The sequence below is a fragment of the Pogona vitticeps genome, chromosome 1 (genome assembly GCF_051106095.1).
Source record: "Pogona vitticeps strain Pit_001003342236 chromosome 1, PviZW2.1, whole genome shotgun sequence".
In the NCBI taxonomy this organism is placed as follows: Eukaryota; Metazoa; Chordata; class Lepidosauria; order Squamata; family Agamidae; genus Pogona; species Pogona vitticeps.
This window is the reverse complement of record NC_135783.1, coordinates 183,588,448-183,609,423: the sequence shown is the minus strand read 5'-3', so window position 1 is coordinate 183,609,423 and position 20,976 is coordinate 183,588,448. Positions and strand designations below refer to the sequence as shown.

The window sequence follows — 20,976 nt, the reverse complement described above, 5'->3', positions numbered from 1 at the left end:
TTTGTTCTGGTGTTTTTCTGTGCATGCTGACTTTTATAATTTTAAAATGTTTAGTTATGAAAGCAAAAGGGAGGACTGGGGAAGTTTTTTTTAAAAAAAAAAGGGTTCTATTTTGTGTTTTGTTTGCTTACTCCAAGAACCAGTCGTCACAGGCTAACCAGTAGCTGGGTAAACACTCTTGTTTTGTGCCCCTTGTTCAGAATGTTAAAGAAAATTATTGATTTGGCTCTTGTTGGCAGGATAGGTCCTGTGTTCTCTTAAGGCTCATATTCTTGTATTTTAGCATCCGGGAGTGGTCCTTGGATGTCTTCCCCCAGAAATGTCAAGGGTTACTGCATAAATTGGGGGGGGGGGGATTAAATCACATCTAAACACATCTGTAGTGGAACAGATAATACAGAACTTTAGTGATTCTGCTCTTAGGGACTGCTGTAGCCTAAGTGCATATTTCTTAAACAAATAATTGGCTAGAATCGTGATAGTATTTACATAAAGCTTAATTTGTCACTGTTAATTGTGGCTGTTAGATAAACTCCCGGGGGCCCATCATGGTTGTGCAGTTGGCCACAGAACCAGACAACATGACTGAGGTGTACCTTGGAACCTGATCTGTTAATTAGCCAAAGGAAGTTAAATGAGCTGTGTGTGAACATTGTGACCGTTCTCCTGTTACCATATGAGCTGTAAATTCAATAGCCATTCTCATTCCTTTATGTGTATTTTTGAGAGGCTGTCTACCCATCAGTAAAGAAAATTTCCCAGAAATATATTTAATTAAAGTTCTTATTTATTAGGAAAGAAAGATACAAAGTGATTTTAGCTTTTTCAAAATGGGAGTGCTATTGCTTTTGTCTAAAAAATTAGTATTGTTGGTGCTCTGCCCTGAGATCTTTAGGTAATGGGGTGATATAAAAATATTTTAAAATAAATGTACGACTACAGACTATGATTTCTCAAGTTCCCATCTGTTTATGACTGTTTTATAGATGTCAAAGCAGGAAACATGTTTGACACCTCTGAACCCAGCTTGCAACAGCCTCCGGGAAACCATGAATGCAAACTAGAGGTTTGGCATCTTCCAAAGGAATTCTTGAACATCCCAGAAACACCAGATAGCAATTTTGCCTTCACATGGCCTAAGCTCAAGAAGTTGGCAACTAAATTCTGCTTAGATTTAATTTAGTAAACTTTTATTTTAACCAGCCCATAAGTCTTAAGTGTAGCCCCTTTACAGCATTCATTGTGTTCGGTGTGTAAAACGTCCACTTCTAGCCTTGTTCCTAGAGTGACCGGAATGGGTTTGTGCCAGAAGTACATCTGAAAAATGGGGGTGGGTGGGTTTATGGACTGGGGTGGGTTGCTGGAGCCCTAGGAAATCCTGCCCATTTCCATATTTGCCCTGTTTACTGGACAAAGGAGCCCTAAGAGAGTCACCCCTGACAGTGTCCTCTGAAGAACAGCTGCTTAGGGACAAACAGCCTTGTCAGGGTTGTTTCTGAGAAGCATGAAAGAATGTTGGCTCCAGGCACTTTCCTGGCCACTCTCAGAATTCAGATACTGAACCGGACTGGCCTTGGGTCTGACCCATCAGTGGCTCCTCTAGTCTTCCAGTTGGTTTTCTAGCTGGGGAACTGGAAGGTGGTTGTGAACAAAACACCCCTCTTATAATTGGGGGGGGGCAGCAAAGGGTTAAACAAAAGAAGTTGACATTGTGGTAAGACTCTTAAGCATAAAATGTTTCCGTGTTTCCCCAGCCTGGAATTGAATGCCTAATTAAAAAAGTTTTTTATAAGACAGTGCCACCTAACCCATCTACTCCCCCGCTCAATCCGCAGAAGTCAGCTCTCTATAAAATGGATGGGCCACACAGGGGATGCTGCCTCATTTTTAATAATATGAACTTTGAGGGATCACTCCAGGACAAGAGGAGGAATGGATCTGAGATAGATGCCAGTAAGTGACTTGCGTGAAAGGCCTGCCTTGGGGTGTCTTATTGCTCGTCATTGCAACATCATTGGTTATTAATGGATTAGTGATAAAACTGAGAACTTCCCACCCAAGAAGTTCTTAACCGCTTGAACTTGACTGATTCCTGTGCTGGACAAATTTAGGAAAGCAAAATAACAAGTAATTTTTAAAAAAGGTGGGTGGGAGTAGGGATCAAAAGCCAGAATCATTCTAGGGGGTGACAGGAAATTGCGTGGGTATGGGGACAGTTTCATCAGAATTGCCCCAAATCACTAAAAATAAGACATTTCCTGAGAAATCATCCCATCCACATTTCAAATGATAGGGAAAATGATGTTTTTGTGTTACTTAGAGAAGGGGTATTTTGATCAAGTTGCTGCAATAAAAGTGGTGCATAAGCAGATTACAATTGCTCACTGCAAGTTTGCGATGATCCTTCATAGAAGGGAGGGGCCTGGCAACTCTCTTTGCGAGCTTCTCAGGAGTTTAGCGTGTCGCTGTTGCTTCTGCTCCTAACTGGCTCAGCTAGACTGAGAACACAATTGAAGAATGGAAAAAGACTGAGATAAGGAAGACTCCTTAATGTATATTAGGGTTCTGGAAGCTTGTTCTCCAAAGGGCTTTGCTAGACAGCCAAATTGGATCCATGCTAAATAGAGTAAGATAATGCCAGTCAGAGGTGTGTTGTTTTTGGGTCAAGAAACCACACTGCACCACAAGCAACTTCGTTTAGCATGATCAAGACCTTTCACTTCAAATGAAAGCATTGTTTCTTTTTAAAAGGAAGATTTCTCAGTATCATTAAGGTTTTCCCTCCAGAGGAGCTGCTTAATTGGAAACTTCCTCAACTCTCTTTTGGGATTTATGATTTTGAGAAATGGGAAGCTTTATATATTCCTTGCCTTTGAAAGGGAAGGGAAAGCTTCCCATTTCTTTTTAATGATTGCTAACCAACAGAGCAAATCAGGAGTGGTTTGACATCAAGCATTGCTGATACCTTAGCAGAAATGGAAAAGAATGGCCCTTTCTTCCAGAGGAAATTTCCAATGAAGTGGCTTCTCCAAAGGAACAGAGCCTGCCCAACGACTCAGTGATCACACGGGCTGGAATTGAACCAAAACAGAGCAATCCTGCATGTACCTTAAAAAGTCTCCCCTGAAAGGGACTGCAGAAAGTGTGGGTAGGAAGGCTTTGCGGACTGGCTGATTTGCTCTGGCAATTGTGTTGTCTGATTGCAGGCAAGTTAGGTTGCTTTAGCAATTACAGTATATTAGCTGATTGCCGGCAAAAAGAGCAAGCCAGCCCATCCTTAGTAGCAGACCAAACAGCAAGACAAATGCCTGTACAGTCACCCCTTTGAATTACCAAAAAGGAAAGTAGTGTCAAAAGAATTACTAAAATATATTAGTAATTAGAGCAGAATAACTTATCATGAAAGAGTGCCGATAACTAAAAGAATCTCTGTCTGTAGATTCTGAGATCAACGAATAACTTTGAATGGAATTGGCACCCTTGCAGAGTGAATTTGGTTTAAACCCCAAAATTAGTAATTTTTTGACAATTTAAATGTAAAAACTGATTTTCTTTTCAGTTTCGTTTTTTGCGCACCCCGAACCCTTGTCTTTGTCTCTATTTTTTTTGGTCTTCTCATTCTGAACCTCAATACCTTTCCTTGCCTCTGTCCAAAAGTGGAACTGGAACGTGTATTTACATGGCTTGGGCTAGAAGTGACGACCTATAAGGACCAGACGGCCAAAGGGATGGAAGAACTTTTAAAGCAGTGGCAATCCTCTGACTGCTTGAAGGACAGGGATTGTCTGGTGTGCTGCATTCTGTCTCACGGGGAGTCTGGATTGATTTTTGGAACAGATGAACAGAAAATTTCAATCCGTGCCATCATGTCGTACTTCACCGCCAACCGTTGTCCCTTCCTGGCAAAAAAACCCAAACTGTTCTTCATCCAAGCGTGCCAGGGTGAAAAGATACAGGCACCTTTCTTCCTTGACACAGACAACAACAGTCCTGCCACACTTGGAGCAGATGCACAAGCTTCAGGATTTGTCCCCACAATGAGTATTCCAGCAGAAGCAGATTTTCTCCTTGGCATGGCCACGGTGGATGGTTATCTCTCTTTCCGTCACATTTATCAGGGCTCCTGGTACATTCAGTCTCTCTGTAAGAAGCTGCGGGATCTGGTGCCAAGGTAATCTTTTTGCCACAGGTAGCCTTTCCGCTACCATTTGCATTTGATATTTTTGTAAAAATGCCGAGTACGTATGCATAAGTGGTTAGGAAATACATCAGTTTTAACTGACTACAAAAGATGGAATCCATTGTGTTCCTTCTGCTAATTTAATGTGTCGCCGCCATCATAGAACTTCAGAGCTGGAAGAGACCCTGTCAAGGAAGGCCCAGTGGGGACTCGAACTCTCAGCTTCTGGCTCCGCAAACCAGATACCTAAACCCCACTGGGCTATCCAGCATTTCACATGGGGGAACAATTCCTCACTCCCATCTCCCAGGGAATCAGTGCTCAGAAGGCGTTAGGGAGGACTGAAAAAGATTTGCCCCATTTTTTATCAGGATTTAAGAACTGTGTACAGTGGTACCTCGACTTAAGAACTTAATCCGTATTGGAACGGTGGCTGTAAGTCAAAACGTTCTTAAGTCAAAGCAGCATTTCCCATAGGAATGCATTGAAAACAGATTAATCCGTTCCGGCTGTTTTTTGACCTTATGTCAAGGCACCGTTCTTAAGTCAAACCATTTATTAGTTCCCATAGGAACTAATGCAAAGCTGGTTAATCCATACTCTACCATTAGGGGGAGAATTTTTCTTCTTCTTTTGACCTGAGGTGAACTTAGGTCAAAAAAAGGGCAAGAAAGTTTTTGTTTGTTTGCAAGTCAAGACACAGTTTATAACTCAAAGCAATATTTCGCACCTGGAGCTATTTGTAACTCAAAACGTTCGTAAGTCAAGGCACCACTGTATATCACAAAGCAGCAGATAAGAATCCTTGCAGTTACAATGAATTAATAAAACTAGGGGGAAACAACTTCTTTGCCTTCTGATAAAATATTTTAACAGGTGAGCTTCCTTAGGGAGTTTAGCTGGGGCATCAGTGCCCTAAAAGCTGTTTCCTCTCTTCTGGAACTTGCCTCTGATACATGAAGCAGCTCCAAGCTGTTTTTAAAGCAAGGACAGGTTGAAATGGGAGGAGGTGCCCCTTAAACGCATCCGAGCTCAGAAATGTTGACTTTTTTCTGTAGTAGCTACTAGAATCCCAAGCCAACATGAGTCCTGTTCTGATCTTTGATTTGAAGATTATGTATGTGCTTTCAAAACACCCCTTACATTTAAGTTGCCAAGAAACTTGGTATCGCTTTTCCATCAGTCTGCAATGGGAATGGGAAACCAACCCTCAGACCTTTTTGTGCAGCATCTGAGAGGACCTAGTAGAAAACTAGCATATGAGGCAAAAATAAAATAAAGAAGACAAAAATGTTGTGGCGCCTTAAAGACTTAACTGCTATATTTTAATGTGAGCTTTCATGGAATAAGTCCCACTTCCTCAGACTGACATTGAAATATAAACTTACTGGGGGAGTGGAACTCATAAAGGCCCTTCCTTAAATTGCTCGGTTCCCTTGAAAGCCCTGTTAGAGTCGCTGTATGTCAGTTCCAACTTGACAGCATGTAACACAGTCTTTAAGGTGCTGCAGTGTTTTTGTCTATATTTTTATTTTGTTTTTGCCTGATATGCTAGCACAGACGCACGTGGCTACCTCTTCTGAATCTATGGCAAGTGGGAAATTACAGACTTTGTCTTCCAGGTGGCACCAGCCGGAAGGCTTCATGGGCTGGGCTGGCCATAGCCACTCTCTACTGTCCAGGGTGCACTTGCTGTGTGGCACGGTCTTTCTCCCAGAGGGGACCCAGCAGCCTTTGTGCTTCATTTTAGTTGGCATAGGGTACCAGATAACACGGACATGGCTCCTGCTTCCATTAGAAAATGGTACAGAAGATGATGCAGCGGCTGCCTATTTATTGGGTCAAAAGCTGTCTCGTGAAGAGTACTTAATTACTTCCATGAACGCCCTGCTGACCTGTCTGATGCTCTGGCTGAAATGAGAAAACCCTAAACTGGACACACGCCACCCCCATTGTTCTCAGCCAAGAGGGGGAGCCAGCAGTGTGATGTCCAGGGCAGGATCCAGGTCCAGATTCATGACATGTGGCATCCCTGATGGTTTAGTATGTGAAACGAGAGTAGCCCCCCTTAAGAGCCCTGTGTACAGTGGGGTCTCGACTTAAGAACTTAATCCGTATTGGAAGGTGGTTCGTAGGTCGAAAAGTTCGTAGGTCGAATTTACATTTCCCATAGGAATGCATTGAAAACAATTTAATCTGTATCTGCTCTTTTCTGTCCATAGAAACTAATGGGAAGCTGCTATTCTGCCTTCTGCCACTAGAGGGGGATAATTTTTTTCTTTTTTTTTTCCTTAGGTTCAGGAAAGGAGGGGGAGGCAGGGAACAGTTTGCAAAGCACTTTTGAAACGAAGCCAATTTTAAAGCATGTTTTAAAACATGTTGTGCTGATTTTTTCAGCACAAAGACACACAGGCAGGCTTTTTAGGTGCTGAGCAAGCCTCCTCAAGCCTCTTCAGAGCCAGCCAATCAGCTGATAGGCGGGGAGAGGAGAGGGCAGGAGGGGGGGGAAAGCACAAAATGGCTGCCAGGCTCCCTTCTGGGTGTCGGCTTTTAGCTGTTTCCTGCTCTTTTTCCTGCTGTTTGGGGCCTACCAAGGCCTGGTAAGTGACTTTCTTTTATTTATTTTCAAGTTTCTCACCTTTTTCCCCCCTCCAGAATCCTCTAAGGGGAAGGAAGGGGCACTTTTTTTCCTGTTCGTAACTCTAGGGAAGTTCGTATGTTGAGTCCTTATTTCCCCTATAGGGCAGGTTCGTAAGTTGAATTGTTCGCAAGTAGGGTCGTTTGTAAGTCGAGACCCCACTGTATCCCCACTTACCAAATACATACCCATAGGATGGCCCTGATTCTTTATGTGCTGCCTCTGCACTCTCCCAGAATGCAGAGGCAACTTCTGAGAAGTCAGTGCAGAAGCAGTCCTTGATGTGTTGAAAGAAGAGTCCATGTGCGTGTACTTATTCCCAATTCCTTACTTCCTCATCACGAAGTGAGTGATGCCCCAGCCTAGCTAGAATGACTCCATTCCACACAGCCGTGGTTCCTAACCTTGGGTCCCCTAGAGGTTCTTGGACTACAACTCCCAGAAATCCTGACCAGCATGAGTGGTGGTGAAGGCTTCTGGGAGTTCCTGTCCAAGAACACTTGAGGAACCACTGCCGTACAGTATCAAGTTACCTGTCCTCTGATCAGATGGATGGTTAGCACAGCCAGCAGTAATTCAACTGCGAGAGATGTTGTCCTGCTAGGGCAAATGGATGCTCAGCTGTGCAGTTACAAGCACGTTGGGGACCATTATATGAGCAGCTTCCTGCTAGCCTTGAGGATGCACAAAGAGAGAAGTGGAATCATTTTTTCTGATTGTGTGCGCACGTCTGTGTTCTGCTGCTGTGGATGATCAGCAGTAAATACAGTTCTTTCTCTCCATCCATGTCTCAAGGTACCAGTCTCAAGGTCATTAGGACTACAGTATATTTTGTGCTTTTCCTTTTTTGATATTGCATCTTGTTTCTTATTAAGGTAAATAGGAACATGTCATACCAAAATAAGTATGCAAACACAGTAAACAGTTTTGTGGCATGTTAAAGAGTTAACAGGTTTTAGTTGGCAGAAGTTTTGGGAGAGATTGTGTCCCCCTTACAAATGCAGCATACGAAACCTTGTGCCAAATGAAACTTGCCACTCTTGAAGGTTCTGCAAAACTGTTGTTTTTAGCTGCAACAGGCTAATGCAGCTATTCTTCTGGAAATGTGGTAGTTGAACTGAGACTTTCCTTTTAACTCATTCTCTCTGCAGAGGTGAAGACATCTTGTCCATTCTGACAGCAGTCAATGCAGATGTGAGCCAACGTGCAGCTGCTCAGGGGCAGAAGAAACAGATGCCACAGCCAGCATACACCCTTAGGAAAAAGCTGATATTCCCTGTGCCTTAAAAACCCTTTTTCGCCAACACAACTTGGTGGCTGCCATCTACATTTGCCACGAACCCCACAGTTTCTCTGCGTGAGTGATGTTTCAGGCGCTACCTATTTACCATAATGGATTTTGTTCAGCTCCTTGTGCCTGCTGTGCCTTGACCTCGCCTATTAGTCATGGTAGCTGAAAAGAACCTCCAGCTGCAGGGGTGGTGTGCTTTTGAAATGATTGCCAAGCACCAGGAGGGAAGAGCATCCTTCCATGTCCTGCCCGTGATCTTCCAGAGGCACCCGTGTAACCCTTGTTCAAAACAGAATCTTGCATTCAATGGCTTTTGCTTGGATCCTGCTGCTGCTGCTCCTCTGAAGGAATGGGGAGGGGGAGAGGTGTTTTACACTGCATACTCTCAAGAAAGTCTTAGCAATTAATGTCATTATGCTGTTTGTTTTAAGGAAAAAAAGAATAGGAACACTACCTGGTTCAAATCTGTGGGCGGTATTTCTGGCAGACAGTATAATGGAACAGAAGTGTTACCATATTTTTTGCTCCATAAGACGCACCTCTCCATAAGACGCACCAAATTTTAAGGAGAAGAAAACAGGAAGAAAATAATCTGTTTTCTTCTCCTAAAAATTGGTGAGCCTTATGGAGAGGTCCGTCTTATGGAACACACCCTAGGACCCTTTGGAGGCTCACCCAGCCCCCCCGGAGGCCAGAGGGGGCGAAATTGCCATCTTCTGGGACTCTTCTGAAACTTCCCAAGCCTCAAAAGAGTCCCAGAAGGTGGCGATTTCGCCCGTGCTGGACCCGTGGGGGGTGGGGGGGAGCATCGCAAGGGTCCTGGAAGGCTCACTCGGACCTTTGCGAAGCTCCCCCCACGGGGCCAGCGGGGGCGAAATCGCGGCCTTCGCTCCATAAGATGCACAGACTCCCCCCCCACTTTTTTGGGGGGGAAGTGCGTCTTATGGAGCAAAAAAATACGGCATATGTTTTAGTAAGATAATTGCTGCTTTCTCTCTCACAACAATGCTGCAGTAGGAGAAGCTTCCTTTGCTGAAGGTCTTTCTGGCTCAGGGCCACCTCCCATGGAACAAGGTAGACCCAAAACACAGTCCTCTGGTGTACTTTCTAGGCTCCCGGATTGGTTCGGGGACTCTGTCTGCTTTTGGGCTTGCCTCTTGGCCACCTGAGCCTTGACGCTACTCACTCCGCTGTTGTCATGAACAGCAGAAGAGGGATGAGACCCTGAGCCTCAGTCCAGTGGGAGGAAACAAACGTCTGGCCTTCTGAATCAGCCACTCTCAACCTTTTCTTGGCCACGGCCATAAACACAATACGTATGAAAGAACTGTAGACACGATCAAAATTGTGTAAGTCGCATAATGAACTTTATAACGATGTGTGACGCATTGCTTCCTGTTGGGGCCACAACTCTCATCCGCCCTCCGCAGCCCAGTGCGGGGAGCTATCGTCACAAGAAGGTGTGCTGATTTGAAGTCTAATATGAGCTGTTTTATTGCAAAGAAGAAGCCCTTGAAGTGGCTCTTTCTGTATGATCAGAAGCCCGAAACAGCAGGGCTCCCCCGTCACAAAGAAATACTCCTTATGTAGCAGACACTGTGTTCAAACTATGCCGTCCCAGGGGAAGGAAGAGCTCGGCTGAGTTCAACTTAACTTTTATTGAACATCTCCAAGCGGCCACAGCATGGGAAGGAAATCAAGATGGCAGTTTATAACACACAATTACAGGCACATGAAACAAGACTTGAAAACTTCTGGTAAGGTAACCACAGAACCAGAAGTAGTGCAACTCAGGTCCTTTAAATTAAGGAAAAAAGAATTACCTCAAAGGAATTTTTTAAAAATACTTTTTAAACTTTGTGTCTTAAGAATATGCATCTTGTAATAACAGCTGGTAAAAAACTGAAACAGCATTCTTGCAAAAATAAATAACTGCCTCTCATGATGGGTTAGCCCCCATGGACTATATTTGTAGAAGCTGCAGTTGGGAAGTACGCTAAAATGGGGGTGGGCTCTCCCCCCCGCATGCTTTCTGTTAGCCCCCATGTTGTCACTAAGCAAAAGCCTAAAGCCAGTTTGTAAGAGTTCAGGTTTCCTGGGTTATGCATTGTCTCATGAACAGTAAATTCTGATTTAATGTCATCCACAGAGGTGGTCCGGGTGGTTTTAATCTACAAACATTACAGATTTGGTTTAGGATCTTTTGAAGAAATGTGGAGTCTTACCACCCTGTCTGAGGAAAGCACTTACTGGTTCTTCATTTGCAGTCTTAGTTAAGTGGCTCAAAGATGCTACTTCTTCGGCTACGTTCATTGTATAGTTCTTCATTCTTCTCAATAAGCTTACGTCTAAGATGTAGAACAATTGTCATACCATTAGCTGATGAAGTTTAAGGGGCCAGTTCTTCCCTTCCCCCTTGGAACACTCTCTGGATTATAACATAACTAAGAAATTGCAACCTCTCCTCCCTAAAAGCCCACCAAACAGGAAGTAGCCAAGGTCTACCTCTTGTGGTGATTGTAGTTTTTTGGGGGGCTGTTTGGCTGTACTCTGGAGGTTTTTTTTCCTGTTTCACCAGTCTGGCCAGCATCTTCAGAGGACAGGAGTTAGAACTCTTGTCTATGTTCTGTTGTCACTACACTTATTTGTCAAAATCAATTAAAAATCTTCCTGAAAAGGACAAGAAGTGGGGGACTAACCTGGTCTCTCAAGGGAATGCATTTCTGCAGCCTGTGAGTAGCCACTGGAAAATACACTTCTCTCACCAAACATCTGTGAGAGTGGTGGGACTGAGACAAGGAACTCCTTAGATCTTAAAACCTAAACCACCTTGTTACAACACTTTCAAGTGTCCTTCTCACTACATCCAAGGCTTTTCCATGCATGCTCAGGTGTGCTGCAATGTTTCACTGGCTGCACCACATGTTGGTCAGCCACACTTCATCCATCATGTGCAGTGGCATTCTGAGACTCAGCTTTTAATGAAGGCTCTTTTTTGTTTTTTTGAAGGAGTGGGATTAAAGAAAAAAACACATCAGCAGATCAGGCCACAATAGGAAATAGATGTAAATACACAGAGAAATACAGTAATTTGGTTTAGAAAATCTGAATATTCAGAGGGTTGTAGAACCCACCCAGCACTAGTAACAAGTAATTTCCCTAGTGAAAACAAAGCTGAATAACTTAATTAAGGAATATGCCACTCAATTTATATATTCCCCTCCAATTCTACAGTAAACCTGTATAGACTTGTCTGGGAGTCAGTTGCCTTCCGTTCAGTGGGGCTCACTGTGTATAAGATATACATAGGATTGCACTGTAGAGTCATTTAATAATTCTTGATCTACTATAATTTACCCTCTGGATGTTGATGGGATTGTTTTGGCCTACCTCAAAATCACATTTTCTTCCACTAAAGAAGCAACATTAATCCGATGCTTCTCTTCAATTGATGCAATTCGGTGCTGGATCATTTTCTCCATCTCTAGCAAGTTGGCTTTCTGCAGAGAAGAAAGGAAAAAAGTGCTGGACTAGAAAAGAGGAGAGCCTAGGAAGCCACTGGTCACTCTACTTCAAGGATTGCCCCCTCTTACTGGCAATCTGAGGACGGGGTGGGTGGGTGTCCCACCACCACCACCAGTGTTATCTGGGAACCCTTTAAAAACAGGATGAGAACTGAACCTGGGGCCTTCTATGGGCAGTGCAGGGGTTCTGTCATGGAGTTGCTGTCCTACCCCTTTAAAGGGCCTGCAAGGATGTACTGGCAGGGAAGAGGACATGGATACATCCACAGAGAGGGGTTTGACATACCTGTCCTTCCCTAGTCACTTGTGAGCTCCTGGCTTGGAAGAGGAGGAAGTTAGGTCATATCTACCTAGCTTGTTCTGCCATGGCAGAAGGCTTTGCAAAATACCTTAACACAGCTACAGAGCCTAACCAGAATCTCTGTATTGAAAACCAACCATTTGATTGAAATATCAAACTGTTATCAGAATGTCCTGCAATTCATTTGTCTAAAGGTCCTTCCAAATGGAGAGATCCTGGCACTAGACATGTAGCTATTTCATCTTCTCTCATTCATGATTTTTGTGTGAAAAGAATACAGGAACGTTACCAATGGAAACCACTGCCTAGAACTGTGGCTGACGGACACAGAGAATATATGATGTCAGCTGATCGGGTGAAAATGGCCTGTTACTTTGCTGACCTGCCCTTAAGATACAGGAGAGTTTGGGTTCATTATACCCTGTGTTACAGATAGCCTAAGACAAGCAATCATTTTAATCAGGGAATTATACAAAGCACCTAGGGAACCACACCCATGGCAGAAGATGCCATCTTCTGCTCACTACCATTCACACTGGAACAGCCCTAATAATTGCTTTGTACAGTGGTGCCTCGCTTAATGGGTGCCCCGTTTAACAATGAAATCGCATACGGACGAACTTTTTGCGATCACGTTTGCAATCGCATTGCGATGTTTTAAATGGGGGAAAATCACTTTGCGATTATCAGTACCCCGTTTCGCTTACCGATTATCGCAAAGCGATGATTTTCCCCAGCTGATAGGCGGTTCCAAAATGGCCACCCGCTGTGACTAATTCCTCACTTACTGGGCAGCAAAAATGGCCGCCATATGGAGGATCTTTGCTGAAAGGTCAGTTTTAAGCCCATAGGAACGCATTGAAGGTTTTTTTTTTAATCGCATAGCGACGAAATTGCTTTGCAGCTCTTTTTTGCTGCACCGATTAACGTCGCTATGTGAGGCACCACTGTATTTAGGTGAGAAGTGGTTAACGGATGAAGAAAGGAATCAGCTTCTGGAATTTTCCCTTGCACGGTGCCACTTTGTGAATGGTGCTGAGCAGAAAAGTGTATCGTGTAGACCATCTTCACTGCTGCCATTGGTGTTGTCAACATTCAGGCTGCCCTTAGCTATGTAAAACTCTGCATCCTTATTTCCCCTGGCAACACAGGTACGATATTGTGCAGCCATATCCTGAATCATTGGGTACGGAAGCACAATATCCCCACATTCACAAACCAGAGGCTTTTTGAAGAATTAAGTCTTAACTGCAACATGTAAATAAATCCTCTGCTTCTGTCCCAACTACCACCTGATGAAGGTTTCCAATTTTTTGTTTTCAAAATCTTGGGAACCAGCTTCTCCATATTCACCTCATTCCGGAGTTCCAGCTCTGTGTTGTGAAGAGACGAAGCAATGGCATTCAAAGTCTCATTCTTCTCATTTAATTCTGTCTCCAGACTCTTTTAATGCACAAAACCCAAAGAGTTTTCATTCATTAATTTATTTTTTTTAAGAATCTCACATTTTCACAACTTCTCCAAAACAGATGAGAGCATGGGTGTAAAGCAACTTAATACAATAAAAGAAACAATGCGTAAAGAATACAACACTTACCAGCTTGTCCTTCCTTTCATCTGACACAAAGGCCAAAAAAGTGTTTTTATGTAAACCATATTATAGCTTTATTTACTTATTATTTTAATAATATAAATAATATATATATATATATATATATATATATATATATATATATATATATATATATATATATATATATATATATATATATATATATATATATATATATATATATATATATATATTCGCACCATAATATGCACTTTTTCCCCACAAAACTGGGTGGTGGAAAGTCTGCGTCTTATGGAACAAAGAAAACAGATTATATTTTCCTGTTTTCTTCTAAAAAATTGGTGCATCTTATGGAAAGGTGCGTCTTATGGAGCGAAAAATACGGTGTGTGTGTATGTATGTATGTATGTGTATATATATATATACTGTATGTGTGTGTATATGTATGAGAGAGAGAGAGAGAGATGGTCAGGAAGCAGGATCACTTATGACAACTTGAAGAAGGCTATTCCAGCAGGCATACACTGAAAAAGCACTACTTCATTTGTTAACCATTTTTAAATGTCATTGTAGAATTTTTTCAAATTGGTGCAACAACAACAAGATCACAAGCTACAGAAAACTCTTTTTGTGTTCATTTTTTCAAATATATGACAACGGCAGACAAATTATGTTTGCAAAGAGTCTTCAGAGTGAGGCACTCCCGCTTAAAAGGCCACATTCTGCACAGGTACATAATGCAGAGTTGGCCAACAATTAATGCACAACACATCTCTGGCCAAAGAACACTGTTTGCTTGTTTTTTATTACTATGGTCATCAAAATACAAATGCACGTGCATTCTCTCATAACAATTGCACAGTCGTTTCCCTACAAGGGCATATATTTGTAGAGTCCAGAGTTGCCCAACTGGGCCCAGAATAAATTCTGTGCGGTGCCCTTTCCCTCTCCAGCCATCAGATGGCATTTTAGTGCCACATTTATTAGTGTCAAAGAGCAGCCTGGTCCATCCCTGCTGCAGGCCAGGCAGAGAGCAACCGAGGGCCACACGTCACAGCCCACAAGTTGCCGATGGGCTTCAGACAAATGTTTTGGTCAAGCAGGGATACGAAATACCTGCTTGGGACTCAGGTTGCGATCAGGCGGGCATTTATCCTGCAGTTTGGTCCAGGTTGGGGACAGGTTGGTTTACTCCCTTTTTTGATGACCACATGATGTACGTGCCACTGCAAAGCAGCCTGCCCTGATTGATGTCTATCCACACCTTTTTGGGCCCCTGTCGTGGGCTACTGATTTTGTCTTTTGTTTTTGGTCCAAGTAGGATTGCTTCATTTTGGTTTGATTCCAGTGTGTGTTATTGCTAGGATCAAACCAAAGCGGCTGCCTGATTGTCCTCTTGCTGAAGACACTTAACGATTTAGAGAAATTGAAAACTTCCTGGCTGCTTACCTGCAGACGGGAAGAGACAGAAATGTTTCCGTTATTGTTGCTTACTCATCAGTGATGCTCTGAAAGGGCTTTTTCAAAAACCTTTTCAAAGCATCGCTGATACATTGTTTTGGTTAGCAACAGCTAAAAGAAAAAAGAATAATTCATTTTCTTTCCCCTTCTCAGGGGAGCAGAAAGGGAGTCTCCCATTTCCAAATATCACTAAGTAGCTCAAGGAACGCATAGAAGATGAGATGGGAGGGAGGGTTATTTCCTTTTAAAGGAAAACATCAGTCTAGATCTTTCTAGTTGCTTGAAGTGTGGTGTGGTCGATTCTTGCATGTGGATAGAAAGATTGGCCCAAATGACATACTGTACCTCATAGCAACCCTGACCAATCCTGGCCTGGAGAACTGGACTGTCTAGTCAGTACCATGTCTACTCAATATTCAGATGTGAATCTATGTAAGAACTTTAACCATACTTGCCGTAATCTTCTGGTTTAACTCATTTATAGTATTCATAGTGGTCTGTTGCTGCTTTTGAAATGCCTAGAAGAGAGAAACTGCTGAATTATAAAGCAGAAAAAATATGTATGCAAAAAAAATTTCATCACAATGTTATTAATGCATTCCCAATATGGCCTTGCTGTGCATCATCTTTTCTGCAGCTTTCTGTTTCACTATACAGTGGTGCCCTGCTTGATGATTACCTCGTTAGATGAGGAAATCGCTTAACGATGAAGTTTTTGTGATCGCAAAACAACGTAATAGGGAAAAATCACTTCACGATAATCAGTTCCCTGCTTCGGGAACCAATTTTTGGCTTAATGACAATCAAAACAGCTGATTGTTGGGTTTTTAAAATGGCTCCCCACTGTGTAAAATGGCTCCCCACTGTGTTTTAGGACAGATTCCTGGCTTTACAGGCACCGGAAAATGGCCACCCTATGGAGGATCTTCGCTGGACACTGAGGTATTTCGCCCATTGGAATGCACTGAACCAGTTTTCAGTGCATTTCAATGGGATTTTTACGTTCGCTTGACTATGATTTCATTCTACAGCAATGGAGCCAGTGGCCATGATCTTAGTTTTTTTGACGTTGCGTTTCAGATTGTTTTTTGCATTCTCTTCTTTCACCCTCATTACGAGGTTCTTTAATTCTTCCTCACTTTCTGCCATCAGAGTGGTATCATCTGCATATCTGAGGTTGTTGATATTTCTTCCAGCAATCTTAATTCCAGTTTGGGATTCCTCCAGTCCAGCCTTTCGCATGATGTATTCTGCATATAAGTTAAATAAGCTGGGAGACAATATACAGCCTTGTTGTATTGCTTTCCCAATTTTGAACCAATCAATGTTTCTATATCCAGTTCTAACTGTTGCTTCCTGTCCCATGTATAGGTTTCTCAGGGGATAGATAAGATGGTCAGGCACTCCCATTTCTTTAAGGACTTGCCATCGTTTCCTGTGGTCTACACAGTCAGAGTCTTTTGCATATTCAATGAAGCAGATGTTTTTCTGGAACTCTCTGGCTTTCTCCATAATCCAGCACATGTTAGCAATTTGGTCTCTGGTTCCTCTGCCCCTTCGAAATCCAGCTTGTGTTTCTGGGAGTTCTCTGTCCACATGCTGCTGAAGCCTACCTTGGAGGATTTTGAGCATAACCTTGCTAGCATGTGAAATGAGTGCAATTGTGCGGTAGTTAGAGCATTCTTTGGCACTGCCCTTCTTTGTGAATGGGATGTAGACTGATATTTTCAAATCCTCTGGCTACTGTTGAGTTTTTCAAACTTGCTGGCATATTGAGTGTAGCATCTTAACAGTGTCATCTTTTAAGATTTTAAATAGTTCAACTGGAATGCCATCACCTCCACTGGCCTTGTTGTTAGACACGCTTTCTAAGCCCCACTTGACTTCATTCTCCAGGATGTCTGGCTCAAGGTCAGCAACCACATTATCTGGGTTGTCCAGGATATCCACATCTTTCTGGTATAATTCCTCTGTGTATTCTTGATGTCTTCTGCTTCTGCTAGGTCCCTACCATTTTTGTCCTTTATCATGTCATCTTTGCACAAAATGTTCCTTTAATATCTCTAATTTTCCTAAACAGATCTCTGGTTTTTCCTTTCCTATTATTTTCCTCTATTTCTTTGCATTGTTCATTTAAGAAGGCCCTCTTGTCTCTCCTTGCTTTGGAAGTCTCCATTCAGTTTTCAGTAACTTTCTCTGTCTCCTTTGCATTTTCTTTCCCTTCTCTTCTCTGCTATTTGTAAAGCCTTGTTGGACAGCCACTTTGTTTTCTTGCATTTCCTTTTCTTTGGGATGGTTTTTGTTGCTGCCTCCTGTACAATGTTACGAGCCTCTATCTAAAGTTCTTCAGGCACTCTCCACCAAATCTAATTCCTTAAATCTGTTCTTCACTTCCACTGTGTATTCATAAGGGATTTGGTTTAGATTATATCTGAGTAGCCCAGTGGTTTTTCCTACTCTCTTTAGTTCAGGCTTGAATTTTGCTATGAGAAGCTGATGATCAAAGCCACAATCAGCTCCAGGTCTTGTTTTTGCTGACTGTATGGAGCTTCTCCATCTTCGGCTGCAGAGAATATAATCAATCTGATTTTGGTATTGCCCATCTGGTGATTTCCATGTGTCGAGTCGCCTCTTGTGTTGTTGGAAAAGAGTGTTTGTGATGACCAGCTTGTTCTCTTGACAAAACTGTATTAGCCTTTGCCCTGCTACGTTTTGAACTCCAAGGCCAAACTTACCTGTTGTTCCTTTTATCTCTTGACTCCCTACTTTAGCATTCCAATCCCCTATAATGAGAAGAACATCTTTCTTTGGTGTTAGTTCTAGGTAAGTCTCCATAGAATTGGTCAAGTTCAGTCTCCTCAGAATTAGTGGTTGGTGCATAAACCTGGATTACTGTGATATTGAAAGGTCTGCCTTGGATTCGTATTGAAATCATTCTATCATTTTTGAGATTATATCCCATTACAGCTTTTCCCACTCTTGTTGACTATGAGGGCTACTCCATTCCTTCTATGGGCTTCTTGCCCACAATAGTAGATATGATAATAGTCTAAACTGAATTCACTCATTCTTGTCCATTTTAGTTTACTGATGGCCAGGATGTCAATGTTTATTCTTGCCATCTCCTGTTTGACCACATCCAGCTTATCAAGGTTCATAAATCTTACATTCCAGGTTCCTATGCAGTATTTTTCTTTGCAGCATCGGACTTTCCTTTCACTTCCCGGCAGGTCCACAGCTGAACATCCTTTCGGCTTTGCCCCAGCCACTTCATTAGCTCTGGAGCTACCTGTACTTGTCCTCTGCTCTTCCTCAGTAGCATGTTGGACGTCTTCCAACCTGAGGGTCCCATCTTCCAGCGTCATATCTTTTAGCCTTTTGTTTCTGTACATGGAGTTTTTTTGGCAAAGATACTGGAGTGGCTTGCCAGTTCCTGCTCCAGGTGGATTGCGTTTAGTTGGAACTCTCCACTATGACCTGTCAGTCTTAAGTGTCCCGGCACGGCATAGCCCACAGCTTCTCTGAGTTACTCAAGCCCCTTCTCCATGACAAGGCAGCAATCCATGAAGAGGATTGCTCAACAGTGTCTATCCACAAATCCCATCCAGTACAGCTTTAACGCAACACTAGTTAAGAGCTTCCTTCTGTCAGGTTCTGCTGCTTTTATTGCTTCCTGTTCCCCATGCTTGCTCCACATTCAATTGAAAAGTGTTTTAATTTGCAAATAACCATAATAATTATATCAGACAACAAAACAAAACGCAAATAATAAAAGAGACGAAAATGTGGTGGCACCTTAAAGATTGACAGCTATATTTTAATGTAAGCTTTCCTAAATCAAGTCCACTTCCTCAGACATAAAAATGGGACTATAGGTTAATCTTTTATACATGGCCCCATGACCACTTGGGGAAACAGAAAAACAATGGGTGGTTAGTACAGTAGGCTCAAGCGACAAATTGTGTAAGTCCATGTGGCATTTCTTACTTGGTAATGATTGTCATATAGTCTCACTCTTATGTCTGAAGAAATGGACTTGATTCATGAAATATAGCAGGTAGTATTTAATCTTAGAACTGCAGAGCAGGAAGGGACACTTTGGATTTTTGACTCCAGCCCCCATCAGGGTGGCACAGTGGGGAATCAAACTCCCAACCTCTGGCTCCACAGGCAGATGCCTAAATCACTGAGTATGCTTTTGTCTCTTTTTTATTTTTCTTTTGTTTCCTATCTGATGTGTCTGCAGAAACTAACATGGCCACCACTTAAAAATTATTTCCATGTAATTAGTTATTGATGGCCTATTAAATAAGCACAAATTTGTATTGCTGGTGTCTTTTCCATTTTAGTTTTTTTCTACTTGAACAAAATAACATTATTTTGCTGTAAGAGAGACAATAAGAACACACAGTAGCAGTTAATACATTACTAAGCTCACCATTACAGAGAGGAAAGCTGAGTAATTAAGACAAATGGCATACACTGCTGCCCTGCTAGACGATGACCTCGCAAAACAACAAATTGACATGACGACTTTTTGCGACTGCTATAGCAATTCGCAAAACAGTCTTTCCTATGGCGATTTTCGCTGGACGATGTTTCAGTCCGTACTTTGCAAGACTTTTTTTTCAGGACCGATGCTTCGCAAGATGACGATTTTCACAGATAGTTCTACGACTCGCAAAACGGGTGTTTTTGGGACCAATGCTTGACAAGACAGCGATTCTAACAGATGATCAGCGCTTCGCAAAATGGCTTCCCTATGGGCGATTTTCACAAAATGACAATTTTCCCCATTGGAACACATTAAATGGATTTCAATGCATTCCAATGGGGAAACGCTTTTCACAAGATGATATTTTCACAAGACAGTGATTTCAATGGAATGGATTAGCATCATCTTGCGGGGCACCACTGTACAGTGGTGCCTTGCTAGACAGTTACCCTGCATGACAGTTTTTTCGCTATACATTGACTTTTCGCGTGATTCGCAAAACCAGTGGTTCCTATGCGGGAATTTCGTTGGACAATGTTTGGTCCCTGCTTTGCAAACCAATTTTCGCTAGACGACGATTTTGACACCTCCCTCCGCGCTCGCAAAACAGGTGTTTTGGGGACCTAAGCTCCAAGACAATGATTTAAACAGCTGATCGGCGGTTCGCAAAGCGGCTTTCCTCTGTCCGATCTTCACTAGACAATGACGATTCTTCCCCATTGGAACACATCAAACAGGTTTCAATGCATTCCAATGGGGAAATGCTTTTCGCTAGACAATGATTTCACTAAACAGCGATTTCAGTGGAACGGATTATCATCGTCTAGTGAGGCACCGCTGTATTATGAAATCCCCCAGGCCAAAGAAGGGAAAAAAGAGCAGAACCTATAAATAGAACTGTTTAAACTGAACACAATTTTGCTTAGTTAAAAATGCCTCTTACCTCTCTTTCTTGCTCATAGACTTTGCCTACCAAAAAACTGTTATTCTGAATAATCTTTTTCTGTTCCTCTATTTCTTGTTCAAATTTTTTTGTCAAGGATTGCTCTGGCAAAAGGATAAAAATAGCAGATACATATTAATAGAATGTATGTGGCTTATGAAACAAAAATGTTCATAGATTTTATTTCATGATGTTATGCATTTGAAGCATCTAGAGCAGTGGTTCCCCAACTTGGATAACCCAGGAGAGTTCTTGGACTGCAATTCCCAGAAGCCTTCCTCACCAGCTGTACTGGCTGGGGTTTCTGGGAATTACAGGCCAAGAACATCTGGGGACCCAAATTTGGGGAAACCACTAATCGAGTGTCTTTTCCCAGCTTTAACCGACGACCACAACAGTGTCCTCTCATAGAACACAGGTGATGTGGGGAATATTGGGTCCTTTTAGTGCAGAGGTGGGCAACTTTTGGCCCTCTGGATACTGTTTGATTTTGTGTGTGTGTGTGTGTGTGTGTGTGTGTGTGTGTGTATGCGCACACACATGCACACGCGTGCACACACACACACACAG

General features: G+C 42.6%; 2 protein-coding genes across 3 annotated transcripts in view; one reads left to right on the top strand and one right to left on the bottom strand.

Annotated features, from left to right (window-relative positions):
- The window catches only part of LOC110089021 (caspase-10-like), a 29,778-nt gene extending 21,216 nt beyond the window's left edge, over positions 1-8,562 (top strand). The window contains exons 7-10 of the mRNA XM_020811757.3: positions 987-1,066; positions 1,836-1,953; positions 3,658-4,171; positions 7,970-8,562. Of these exons, the coding sequence (XP_020667416.3) occupies positions 987-1,066; positions 1,836-1,953; positions 3,658-4,171; positions 7,970-8,105 (848 nt within the window). The 3' untranslated portion in view covers positions 8,106-8,562. The remainder of the gene's footprint in view (positions 1-986; positions 1,067-1,835; positions 1,954-3,657; positions 4,172-7,969) is intronic.
- A 1,186-nt stretch (positions 8,563-9,748) lies between these two features.
- The window catches only part of FLACC1 (flagellum associated containing coiled-coil domains 1), a 38,497-nt gene continuing 27,269 nt past the window's right edge, over positions 9,749-20,976 (bottom strand). For both annotated transcript variants that reach the window (XM_020811758.3, XM_078379843.1), the window contains exons 13-17: positions 20,407-20,510; positions 15,424-15,486; positions 13,288-13,377; positions 11,500-11,609; positions 9,749-10,457 (exon numbers count right to left, since the gene is read on the bottom strand). In XM_020811758.3, the coding sequence (XP_020667417.3) occupies positions 10,379-10,457; positions 11,500-11,609; positions 13,288-13,377; positions 15,424-15,486; positions 20,407-20,510 (446 nt within the window). In that variant the 3' untranslated portion in view covers positions 9,749-10,378. The remainder of the gene's footprint in view (positions 10,458-11,499; positions 11,610-13,287; positions 13,378-15,423; positions 15,487-20,406; positions 20,511-20,976) is intronic.